At 35.6% G+C, this 13,911-nt stretch overlaps 1 protein-coding gene across 2 annotated transcripts in view; it reads left to right on the forward strand.

Moving 5' to 3' along the window:
• The window catches only part of Gpat4 (Glycerol-3-phosphate acyltransferase 4), a 326,719-nt gene that overhangs the window by 110,888 nt on the left and 201,920 nt on the right, over window positions 1-13,911 (forward strand). For both annotated transcript variants that reach the window (XM_090384714.1, XM_090384715.1), the window contains exon 5: window positions 6,084-6,138. In XM_090384714.1, the coding sequence (XP_090240840.1) occupies window positions 6,084-6,138 (55 nt within the window). The remainder of the gene's footprint in view (window positions 1-6,083; window positions 6,139-13,911) is intronic.

Below are 13,911 nucleotides of genomic sequence, written 5' to 3' on the forward strand. Positions count from 1 at the left end.
GCAACACATACGACATACCCGATATTCTTCCTGATGAGGTAGAACACGCATTGAATAAAATGAAGAATCGGAAAGCTCCGGGGGAAGATGAAGTTACTGTAGAGTTGTTAAAATTGGGAGGAAGAGACATAACACAAAAACTGGCAAGGCTCTTCACAAAGTGCATTAGAAAAGGTGTGATGCCTAAGCAGTGGAATAATGCAATCATAGTTTTGCTGCATAAGAAAGGAGATAAATCAGAAATTGGAAAGTATAGACCAATTAGCTTGTTATCCCATATCTACAAGTTGTTCACAAGGGTCATTACTAACAGATTAGAAAGAATACTTGATGAGAATCAACCAAAAGAGCAAGCTGTCTTTAGGACAGGATTCTCAACTATGGATCACCTTCACGTAATATCACAGCTAATGGAGAAAGCAAATGAATATAAAACACCATTATGCCTGGCATTTGTGGATTATGAAAAGGCATTTGACTCCATACAGCATAAGGCAATGTTTCGGGCACTGGAAAGACAAGGCATAGATACTCCATATATTATGATTTTGAAGAAAATATATGAGAGTGCTACATCCTTTATTAGACTAGACAAAGACAGTAGCAAATTTAAAATCGAGAAAGGAGTTCGACAAGGAAACACAATATCTCCGAAGCTGTTTACTGCTGCCCTTGAGGAAGCTTTCAGAAGATTAGACTGGTCGCAGAAAGGAGTCAATGTGAACGGAGAGTACCTAAACCATTTACGATTTGCAGATGACATTGTGGTCATAAGCCACGATCCCAAAGAATTAGAGGAAAATCTTAATCAGTTATGCACAGTTAGTAAGGATTTTGGACTAAAGATGAATATGGCTAAAACAAAAGTAATGATGAACAAGTATGCCACGGAAAGGGAAATAATGATTGAAGGAGCAGTAATTGAAAAGGTGGAGTCATATACTTATCTGGGACAAGTTATTAGCTGTAATAATGATAAATGGCTGGAAGTCAAGAGAAGAATAAATTTTGGATGGATAGCATTCAGGAAATATAGTCACATACTGAAGAGCAATATCCCAGTTTGTCTGAAACGTAAAATAATGAATCAATGTATACTCCCCACCATGACTTATGGAAGTGAAACTTGGGCACTCACCAAAAGAATGGAAGAGAAGCTAAGAACTACACAGCGAAGAATGGAACGAATTATATTGGGAATCAGACTGTTAGATAAGAAGAGAAACACATGGATTAGGCAGCAAACTCAAGTAAAGGACATTCTTATCAAAACTAAAGAACTAAAATGGTCTTGGGCAGGACACATAGCTCGAAGACATGATGACAGATGGACTAAGAAAATAACAGAATGGTACCCAAGAGGAGCTAGAAGAAAACCTGGAAGACAAAGGCGGAGATGGATAGATGAAATTCGTGAGTTTTTGAGTAGTAAATGGATGGCCAGTGCTCAAAACAGAAGGAACTGGAAAGTTGCTGGAGAGGCCTTCATCCTGCAGTGGATTGAAAATGGCTGATGATGATGATGATGTTGATCAGGTAGGTAGCCCTTCTTGTCGATGAAGATTGTCTGGCCTGTTGTGCGGGATCATCTTGTCCATTATTATAGTATTGGTCAAGTATATTTTGTGTATAGTGGTTTCTAGTACAGCCTGGGATTCATAATTTAATACAGCACACTTTCTTTGATCAACTGGTATTTTTTTCCCTAGCTTCTGATGTATTATCCTGGTGACCTAGTCATGTTTGTGTGTACTCCATCTGGGTGATCACCTTAAATCCCTTGGTGATGTGCTGGATTGTTTTTGGAGCCAGATGGTGTCATCAACATGTAATCTGCTACTTTGGGGTCTTTGCCAATGTAATTCCTGGTGTTGATTACTTGGTCTTGGATAAATCTTTGTCTTGGGGAAGAGTTTCTGTTCATGGTCCAAGCATTGGGAGCCATCTTATTTGATGGAGATCATTGTATTGTCTGCATGGAGTGCCTTCTTTTCCCATCTTTCCTTGTTTCTGCTGTCTGAACGGGATCTCCTTGTTTAAGTTGAGTGTTGTGTGCCATTTGTCTTTCGTATTGTTTGGTAGATTGGTGCTGTGTTTTCCTGGAAGTAATTCTGTAAATTCAGTCCCCTCCCTCCTTTTTTATGGGCTATGGTCAGTCTTTTGATGGTTGTTAACTGATGGTGTTGGTGGCTTTTCATCATGATTATCCCAGTCAATCTCATAATTTCCTCCAGCTTGGTGTTGGTCCAATCTGTGATCCCAAAGGAGTATGTTTCTTCTGGGATTGCATAACTGTTTATGGCTGTGACTGTTTGTCATTCAGATTTGATTTTAGTAGGCAATCAGTTGCCGATGGTATTGCTCAGTCAGGTGGGCCTTGATCTCCTTGTGTTCTAAATCCTACAAATATCATCCCCAGATATTTGTAGGTCTCTCCCTCTGTCATGGCTTCAATCTCTTCACCGGTCTTCAGCTGGTAGTTTTGCCTGACTGGATAGCATTGATGCAGTCCATAGTCTTGCATCTTGGTGTCAATACTGAACTCTTGGTGATCTTGAGTAACTGTTCAAGTTGATTCTCTGTTGCTACCTAGTTTGATGTCATTTATGTATGTCAGGTGAGAGTGGGTGTACAGATTTTTTCTCCCTTTTATAATGTATCTATACTTGCTGTTATTGAGCATGGTGTGCAGTTGGTTGAATGCTAGACAGAACCATAGTGGACTCAGGACATCTCCCTGGAAGATTATTCTTCTAATGAGGATAGGTCTAGTTATGATGTTTTCAACCTTGATAGTTGTCCTCCATTTCACCTTGGTTGCCTCTAGGAAGTGTGTCAGTGTCAAGTTGACTTTGTAGATCTTCAATGTCTTTATCAGGCAGAGAGTTGAAGACCTTGTAGTAGTCACTGTAGGCCAACTTGACCCAGTCGGTTGGCTTGTCTTCACTCTTATCTCTTCTTTGGCCTTATTTCCGAGGCTGGTGGTTCTTTGCCTTTGAATTTTGTTGTCTATTGGTCTCTGGTTTTTCTTCTGTTCACCCTGGTGGCTACTACAGTGGCACAGTAAATGGCTGTGCAAATGGTGTCTAGTCTTTATTTTTCATTATTTAATTTTGTCATTATTTTTCACATACCCCCCAGTGGACACTAGTACTCTACAGGGTACAATATTGGGCATTTTTTCTCTGACCAACCTGAAACAAGTATTCTTTAAATGTCTAGTACTTGTAGGCATTATCTACACTCAGAGATGATCATGACCTGGTAGTCCCCAAAAGCGGTAGCATGCATATTATAATATGCAGTTGTAAATAAGCAATGCTTGTCATCTGATTAATTTGTGTGCTGAAAAGGTTGCTGCATGACCTCAAGTATTTTACCCACTTTCAGAGGAAAGTGTGTGAATATTTGATGGTGCTTATTATGAAATGACTAACATTCATTTAATACCAAGTTAGAAATAATCTGACTGCAATCTTAACTGCAATAATCTTAACTGCAAAAAAGGAAAGACAATCAAAGTTTGTATTGATGCATGCTGCTGAAGTGAAGGTTTTGAAGTTGCTCTCGCTCTCTCTGTCTGTCTGTCTACTTTGGAAATCTGTTGGTAAATGTTTAACTAGACTGCTAAAATAGTGGAAATTTCTAACAAGTCTATTTAAACACTAGGTTGGATATGGCATGTAAAGCAGTGAGCTCTTTGTAAAGTTACCCCATTAAAAAGTGCAACAAGGAATTGTTAGTGTCATTTCCTCATGTCAAAATTCAGTTTATGATTGAAAAATAGTTTGAAAAAAATAAAGTTGAATTAAATTTGTTCCTCATGAATTCCTCAAGGAACTTTTTTCTTCATTTTTTTTTTCTTTTCACAAAAAATAGTAAAAGTGCATTAAAATCAATTTTTTAAAAAAATTTTATTAACGACTAATATTAATAAAGAATTATTTTCAAATAAAATAATTTTTTTTATAGAAAAAATGCACAGGCTGGTAATTCCTTCAACCCATGTTACAAAGACTAAAAATGAGAGCCAGAACACTGCCCTCCCATGTCATAAATTATTCACTTCTCAGTTTTGCTCTGCTTGTTATGCAATTGTAAAAGGACAGACAGACAAAGAGAGAGAGAGAGAGAGAGAGAGAGAGAGAGAGAGAGAGAGAGAATACATAATGAATTTCAAAACTGGTTAATGGATGATGGACCAATCAGTAGTACACTATAACAATTTGCAGAATACTGTGCTTTTTTATGGAAAAAAAAAGAAAAGAGGTGGTAGCACAGTTACACCATTGTTGTGCTATCCAGGTGATCTGTATGTTGATACAATTCAATGAAGTACTAAGACTTGAAATATTTAATATGCTTGTAGCAGGAGCAGTGTGCCTTATGAATAAATTGTGTAAATTTTGGACTTAGTCAGCTAGCTGACTTTATATTGTGAATTCCTGAGATCAGAGCTTGCAGATGATATCATCATAATGAGTAACTGAAATACAATAGATAGCCTTTTAAACCCATTCAAAACATTCTATCCCAGACTAAAATATACACTTGAATTTGAAGAAAATGATGGTGTAACTTTTTTAATCCTAGACTGTCAAAAGACAATAGATAACTTTATCTACTTTTATTTATAGAACACCAATTCATTCAGGATAGTCCAACACTTTCACCACCCATATAGTGTTAAAAAAAAAAAAAAAAAAAAAAAAAACTATTCTGCAAACATAATTACAAAATGCAATTAAATATTTTACATCAAAATAAGATTTAAATACCAACCACAATATCTACATTAGTACAGCATTCTGTGTAAGACTTGTTTCTCTTCCCGATAAATGAACCCGATCAAAATCCAGTTCTAATATCCAAAAAAAAAAAAAAAGAAAAGAAAAACCACTATAAAAGCCAAAGGGTTATTACTACCAAATAATAATCCTTCAGTACCATAGTTCCATAGTATATAAAATTAAAGACATTTACCATGATACAAATATAAAATTACGTTTCTTCATGTTATTCAAAAGTTGGCTCATTTTTTTAAAAATTCTATTAAAGTCAGCTGTGAAATGAATTAATTATTGTTGTCTATATGATTAAGTTGCCAGACATATCAAACGGATGAGCATATTATCAGAAATCAAGTTTTAAAAATGAAGAGGATAAAACAGACTTTCCATGTAAAGAGAAATGGTGTGCATGCACAACCCAAAGTTAGGTAACGCAATAATCCTAATAAAAGAAAATAAAAATAATGAATGTAAATTATGCATAAATGAAGCTCTGGCAATTAAATTTAAACTATATGATGAGAATGCCATGTGCCAGACCACCTGTGGATTTTTCAACACTACTTTGCTGAATAAGCATTGCTCAAGAACTTGATTGTTCCATAGAATACGAACCAACATCCTGTTTCCCTATAAACAGCAATTGAAAGCTTAAAGCTGGAAAAGCAGTAGTTTTCCTTGAGTTTCTTAAAAAAAAAAAAGCTCTTATTATTATGTTTAATATTGATTAGTAAGACAATAACTAGCAGCCATTGGACTGTAATTAACATCATTATAACTTAATTGATATAAGGCCAACAGGTGTTAACAGCCTTTAGGAAAATGATGTTTATATTATAGTGTAATACTTAAGAGAATTATAGCCTGAAAGGATTATAGTGCAACATAACAGGTTTTCCAGTTATAGCTTGTTCATAAAATGTAGTAACCCAATGGGTCACAATATGTCATATTGTCTTGTAACCCGTCACAAAGTAGTAACGATTTTGCCTTCTAGAATCATTAATAACTTAATGATTTAAGGCCAAGATCTGTTACCAGTCTTTAAGAAAATTGCATTGTTTTGCCAATATGATTAGTTCATTATTTGTCAAGGGTTATTGGTTAAAAAACCAAAGGAGAATAATTCTTGAATTAAGGGTATAATTTCATTAAAAAATAAAAGTAGTTTGCACAATTTCATCTCATTTTCTAGTGTTCCTAATAATAGAAAAATATATTTATTTTGTGTCTTTTATAAATTATAAATAACTGTTTGCTGTATGTATATAAGTATTTATTTTTTGTTTATAGAATTGCCATCATGGAATTTGTTAACAAGGACTAATAAAAATTACCATTTTATAAGGTAAAGCATGTATAGTCACTTTTTAAAATTTAAGGACAATGTCTTTGCAAATTATTTATTATAGCAAAAAAAAAAAAAAAAAAAAAAATCCCAATAATATATTATATGCAAGTGAAGAAGCATTTATTTTGCTACTTTTCAACAGTCACCAAGGCATTATAACACTTGTCCCACTGCAACAACAAAAATTTCTTAATTCCACTGTAATGTCTAGCCAGTGACATACAGCAATTTTTGCAAATGGCTTTTTGGGCCCAAAGATCGCATTGCAGAACATGAAGGTGCCATTCATACCATTGACTTTTGCTCATTTCCCTCTTTCCATATGCTACTGGTTCAAGCAACACAGTAATCTTTATCTTCAGGTGTCAAGGTCATTGGCTGTGCCCACAATATCAAGCCTTTGATCCTTGCCAAAAGCATTTCATGGGCTCCACTGTGAACCATAATAAGGGATCTTATATTAATTTTTTTTATTACTCCTACTTTAATGGCAGTGGTAGCCTACATAAATACATGTTGAAAAGCTACCGTAGTTAGTTCTCGCACCATGGTGGTCATTTGCTGGTGCACCCACAAGCAGCCAAGAGTGCCATGCAACCCACAGAGAGATCAATTTCAAGTCACTTCTGGATAATCACAGATGCTGTAAAAGTCTAGCAGAGGTCTGACACCAGACTCCTGTGTAGTTTAGAGTAATAGCGGAAACTAAAGGCATAGTTCCCAACTCATTATTGATTTGATGTTTAAGACTGTTTCCATTGTACTCCCTCTTCTTTAAGTAGTGAGATGTCTCTAGTGAATATCTGGAACCGACTACTTGGGCATCTAAGAGGTATGAAATAGAATCCTTTACACAGAGGAGATCTGGCTTTCTCAAATCCTCTGTAGTGTATACTGAGGCTCCAGAAGAGTCAACCAACCTTTTTGACATAACTGGTTGTTTACAAGACTTACAACTGCATTGTGCATTTTAAAGTGCATGCCATGGGACCGGTGACACTGCAAGGCAACATGAGCCAGCCATACAAGATCGATGTAATGATCTCCCTCTTGATATTCTGGAGAGGGTAGGGAGGGAGGGAGGGAGGGAGGGAGTTTATGCATGTCTTGACCAGATCAACAAAAGCGACCAGCTAAGAGCTGGGTCCCATCTCTGATCCATTGATGCTGAGCCAAAACTTTCATTGAATTCTCCAGAGCCTGTTCATTAAAGGAATTGTAAAGGAGTGTCCTCTCAACTTGCCTTTAGAATTAATAACATTCCTGCTGTCCACTTTGAAGCCTCTTTGCATTTCTCACCTTGTCCTTCAGGGGAGAAGAGGAGGCGATGGCCCAAATAAATGGGGAAGAAGAAAACTGCAGCTTTCAAGACTTTTCTGCTTAAGGATTGGGACTACTTGCAGAAAGGAAGGCAGTCCCAACCCCCCAACAGAAACATCCGCACAAAGATAAGGAGTTACAACTTCTTTGGGTAAATGTAACCATCTTTTCACCACTAATTTAACTTGTATTCAACCGTGCAGCTGTAATTTTGCCCAGAACTAAACTATGGAAAAATCTGGGCATTAAGAAATACTTTAGAATAACCAATCTCTTTTGGGGTTTAATAGAGGCTTTACTCAGCCTCCCCAATTATAGATTTAGATTGGTCCCGATCAAAGTTTTTCCCAGTAAAAGGAGAACTCTACACTCAAATACTCCCATTTATCTAAGACTAAGGGCAGGCAGCATCTCCTCACCCAAAAAGAACCTCCATGTCTGGACTTCACCTTCTTCTCCCACCGAGAGTGTCCATGATTTATCCAAGTTGATAAATAAACATTTCTTATTCAAGAAAACATTAGTTCTCTCAAAAAGGCACTGAAGACCTGTTGAGGTGTAGGCTGCTAGAACGAGGTCATCAGCAAATGCCACCGTGTTTACATTATGCCCCAAAAGGAGACAGCCCACATAATCTGGTAAACTTTTTAACTATATCAATTACCATGTTGAACAATAGAGGGGATAGGGGATCACTCTGTCTTACACCCCTTGTAGGATTAAAGCGATGACTTTTCTGAGGAATCTCATTAAAGTACTTGGAGAATTATATAGCACCTTCACATAATTTAGAAATGACACAGGTACATGATACCTCTGAAGAGCTTCTGTAATAGCTGGATGAGTCGAAAGCTTTCTTTATATCGAGTTGCAAGATACAGATGGCAAATTCTTCCTAAATTTATATAGAAGAGCTTGCAACATTTCAATGTTCACTGTGGTCCTATCAATCGGAACAAAAACTCTCTGTCAAGAATTGATCTTAATAATTGTAGACAGGCAGGACACTAGTATCTTATAATATGTCCTAGCTATAACAGAAGAAACTGAAATTGGTCTATACTCAGAGGGATTATTCTTCTTCGGAATAAACATGGTGTGTCCTCTGTATAAAGATTTTGGAAGCTGATTTGTCCATAAGAACACATGCAACAAATTGAGGAGCATCTGAATTGGAATATTATGTAGAAATAGAGATGACACACCATCTGGTAATGAATGAACTCCAGGAAAAGGAGCCTTTAATTCATCCGAGGTGATCAGTTTGTATAACACTCTGCAAAGCTCATCATCAGCTTGATAGTTAGTTGACCTAGCAGTATAATGAAAACGAGACATATCTTCACAGAATAAGTCTGACCAGAACTTAAAGAAGGCCTCGGTTGAAAAATCTATCCCCTGAGCCACTATTATCTATAGAATTTGGGTAGCAGCATACTCCATTTTTCTTCTCATTCTTTTAGAAATAAGTGGTCATCCTGAGTAACTAGGGAAGCCATCCTGGGCCTCCTAATAGTTATATCTGCACCCATCAGAACAGTATTAATATAACCAATCCAACTCCTCAAAATCCAGTTTATCATTGAAGGCCTCTGCCAAAAAACTTTGTCATCTAATAACTAAACATGGATTTCGGCAACTGTGCTAAGGATGCTGTAATGGCATCATAGAGCTCTTCCTTCTTAGTCTCCGAGGGACACTATTCTCCCAAACTTCCAACTGAAAAGAATCAGATTGTAAAGCTTGGGCTGGGTATTCTAGAGCCGTGGCACTGCACACGGCTCTAGAATACCCAGGTCCATGGCAGAACCAGACACCCCACTGGCCTCCTTCAGAGGTACTCTTTTGGTATAGGAATTGAGGCAGTTGTTATAGTAACAGTAGGAAGATTAGGATTGGTGGCTACTTGGCTTTATAATCTTTGCACCAAAGCTCGGTAGGACAGCAACTGTCTTCTGTATTTTATGGTCTGAATAGTTCTTTGAGGAAAGCAGGCTTGCAGCAACTGATTGATGTCCTTATCGAGAAAAGCTTTCAACTCAACTTCTGCATTGGCAAGTCGCTGCACCTCTTCTTCCCTCCATCTGGCCCCTTGAATGCTCAGTGTTGACATTTGCCTGAACTGGATGGGCTCATGAGGTTACCATTCATTCTGTTGGCTTTGCTCATTCTCCTCTTTCCATATGCTACTGGTTCAAGCAACACAGTAATCTTAATCATTGGCTGTGCCCACAATATCAAACCTTTTTATCCTTGCTAAAAGCATTTTATGGACTCCACTGTGAACCATAATAAGGGATCTTATATTCATCTGTACAGCATGATAGCTACTGCTGTAATATATCTAGCATTTTGGGTGACCACCACTTGCTACTTCCAGAGCCCAATTAGTAACATTTGTCGTCCCCTTTCCAGATTATTTTGCATCACATAACCATAATCATGTAGTGTTACAAAATCATTGCTTTATTTGTGTGTTCATCAGTCTGTCCTTGCAGTTATAGTTATCACGCCTTTGTGCTTGTGTTCAGCTCTCATAGCCATTCTGCATTTATATTTTATTTTTATTACTTTTATGACATTTTTATCAGATTTATTAGTGTATTTATTTATTACCTAAAAAAAAAAATCAAAAGCAATAAATTAATTTTTTTTATGATTTCTATTTATTTCCTTTATTTTACCCATCAGGTCTCTTGTGAAAAGTGTAATTCTTTGATTCTGAGATTTAAGGCTTTTTACTGCAGTGAAATGTGGATGACCAAAATATATTCATGAAACGCAATAAAGAAAATGTCAGGCTGATTATTGCATATTACATGCAATTTTTCATTTTTTAATGAAAAATTCACAAATTTAAAAAGGGTGGATGCTTTTAATTCTCAACAAAAACATTTTTTTATTATTAATTCTTTTGGGGAAAAAAAGTGCTTTATAAAAGTGAAACTATAATTTCTTCTATTTTCAAATATATAAAATTGTAGTAAGCACACCCACTAGATGATACAATATAAACCATACTTCTTCACACACAACTGTAAACCAAAGGCATTTCGGTAATGGTGGTGCTTCATCTAGCACACACTTATAGTACATTCTGTATTATGTAATTCTGAATAAACAACTGCTGTCACTTCCAAAATTTTTCATATAAGACTTTACTAAGGTAGACAGTCAAAAATCCTATCTTAAAGTCTTAATCTAAAGTCTTAGTGAAGTTTAATCTTGAACAGGCAATTAACTGCCTAGTTAATAAATCATTGCAGCATTGCTAGAACCCATTGATCTAAAAGTATATATTTCTCTAGTTTATATTTTTTTCATGGCAGGATGAATTTTTATTGTGCTAAACTGATAATTCCATTAAAGTAAACATTTTTATATAAAGATACACATTAAATTGGCAGGCAGCAGGAAATGATTCAGTTTTATTGAATGTTTTTTTACTTCAATATTTATTACACTGATATTTTACTGTAATACAGTTTTTACAATCATTAGTCTGACCAACAAATGCTCTTCTTTGTGCCAAAAATTGTAACTTCAGTGATCATACATTGTTGTGCAACAACAGCACATCTTTCAGGTTTTTTGTTGGGCCTCTTTGCATATTGACTTCTCATACGTGTAACATTGTTACATGAATTATCATTAACATTTTGAACTGAAGGCAGGGACTGCTTTTCAAAGCCACCTCCATATGCTAATTTTGGGTGGGGGAAGTCTTATCTACTTGTGTCTTCCTAGATGTTTAGCTGAAGACTGCTCAGCATAGTCACAAATGAGGAAATGGTTATTGTTCAGAGTGAGAACAAAAGGTTATAGTGGAGCTAGACTGATTGACAGCTTTCAGCTCACTTAAGCCTGTAAAAGTCTCTTCTGTGTATATGTATGAATTCTTTAAATGCCTATCACATTATATAAAAATATATCATTAACATCTATGGCCATATCTGAATGTAGTGTTACAAAATCAGACACATTATTGCCAATGCTATAGCATTTAAATTTAATGATTTGGTTGCTGAATTCTAATTATTAGATAATTGTACTTTATTTCTGTGTTCTGGAATTCATAATCTGTCACGAATTATATTAAACATGTTAAAACTGCTTTGTTTTGCTAATAAAGAATCTCTGTACTTACTCCATTTGTTTTTTTTTCTCAGCTGAGAATTTAAAATGGCTGCTGCTAGCTGGAAGGATCATAACATGTGATCACAACATAGTTCTGAAAGGTTCATAGCAACTTTAAGCATCTGACAGCTGTTGGTAATAATGGAATGCAAAAGGAGGGTTCTGGTAGAAAAATTTTAAAAAGGAATAGAGATATTTGAGCCTTAAATTAATTGAAAGCCTAAAGTTTGTGTGTAGGTGTGAATAATGTTAGAAATTGTTTCTGAATCAGAACAAACTTGGCTTAAGAGTGCTTTTTTTTTTTATTTATTATTATTTTTTTTTTTTATGGAGTCATAAGGTTTTCCTGTGGATTTAGCTTGTTACTTTGAGAATTTTTAGCATTAATGCTAAAAATTAGAGGCATATGATGCAAGAAAGCAAGCTTATATAGTATCAGCCAGAAAAAAAAAAAAAAAAATCCATTTTACACATCCATGTGTACTAAATGTTTGTCTAGTTCTTCCTTGAATTTATTTAAGCTGTTAACTTCCAAGTTTGAATTTATCAATTTGAATTTATGCCCCCTCAGGTTTGTAATCTGAAGCATCCCATCAGCATTGAGCCTGCTCAGCCCATTCTAGGTCTTATTCCACCCAATCAGATCACCTTGCAGGTGCCTAGTCTCCAGATGCTGCAACTTGCAGAACTTAAGCCTTTATTGGTAAGGTGACCCCTTCGTTCCCCCTCAACAATCTTGTCCTTCGTACTTGTTCTAGCAACTCTACATCCTTCCTAAAATGAGGCCTCCAGACCTCTATGCAGTACTTAAGGTGCAGCCTGACCAATGCCTTATACAAAGGGATAATCACCTCCTTATCCCTACTTGCAAAATTCCTGTATATCATTGACAAGACCCCATGACCTGCTCTGGCAGCCTGTCTGCACTGCTCAGAAAACTTCTGTACCACCCTGAGTGCAGTACTGTACAGTTGATATGTTTCTCTGGGGTTACTTCTATGCAGTACTTTTTTACATTAAATTCTGTTTGGTCAGACAGTGATATGACCACCAAGTTTGAACTGGTTGTGATTTAAAAGAAAAAGCAAAACTGTATTAATAAGTGAAGGTTATCTCACTTCTATGTTCATGAGAAATTTCCTTCTAGTTACAAGTAGGAAGAAGACTTGCATACCTTCTGATTTTCTTAGTGAATAACAGTTACCCAAACACTTATGGAGGCCAGAGTAATGATTGATGAGGATTTAATCTAATTTTAATCCTGTGTATAAATGGCAGAAGTGCCAAATAAAAGAAGAGTAATTGTTATTGCCGAAGGTTAGAAATTGGCCAAGAACTGTGTAAATTTAGATAGCTCATTGACATTCTAGAAAAAGAAAAAGGAAAAAAAAAATTTTTCTGAACTTCAAAAAAAAACCAGGAAATTTTATTAATTGGATTTGTCCAAAGAAAATATGTTGTATTAAATAATTATTTTAAATGTGCTCTGTCTTATTTAAGAGATGATTTACATTAATAAGATAACAGGATTTTGAACTTAGTGATTTATAGGAAACCAGTTACAAAATCTTGTTATATTACTTTAATTTTATGAACAACTAGGTGACATATAAGTCCAGTTAGATTTTTGGCTGTTGATGTACAATATACTGACACCTCATAGCCTTAGTTTGCTTAAGCCGTAATACATTCTCACGCTACTTGGCTGTTGGCCCTTTTGGCCACAATGAATTCTTATGAATATCATAATTGTAAGATTTTAAGAACAGAGTCATCCATGCTATTTTTCTAAAGCTTGTTTTCTTATTACAGCCCTGCAGTGAAGTGTCCTTTCTCAAAAGTTTCATACACGGCACGAATTCAGAAACTTATACATAGAGACAAATGTTTGAACTGCCTTAGTGATGACTTTGTTGAAAATTTGCTAAACAAATGCTCTTTCATTTGCATATGAGATAATATTACTGAGAATTCTATTTTTGCTGTCATAAATTACTTGCAAAGGCTTTAATTATTTCTTGTATGAAGTTTGAAATTTTTGTAATTCAGAGGATGTCAGTGATTAGGTTTTACAATGTTGAAAAAATATTTTCGCATGTTGTTTTGATGTTATTTATCTGTAGGGTATGGAAGCTGTTTTAATAGTTGGCAAATGAAATGTTTAACACGCTTAGCTTGCCATTAGTGTGTGTGTGTGTGTGTGCACGCACTGGTAAACTTCCATTCATTAACATCACTTGGTAATATTTTCCTCTTTTTACTACGAAAAAGCTTTCAGGTTGTGACAAAATTACTGTATATCACAACAGACAA

The sequence above is a fragment of the Mastigoproctus giganteus genome, chromosome 11, assembly GCF_048544385.1.
Source record: "Mastigoproctus giganteus isolate SK-2022 chromosome 11, ASM4854438v1, whole genome shotgun sequence".
Taxonomy (NCBI): Eukaryota; Metazoa; Arthropoda; class Arachnida; order Uropygi; family Thelyphonidae; genus Mastigoproctus; species Mastigoproctus giganteus.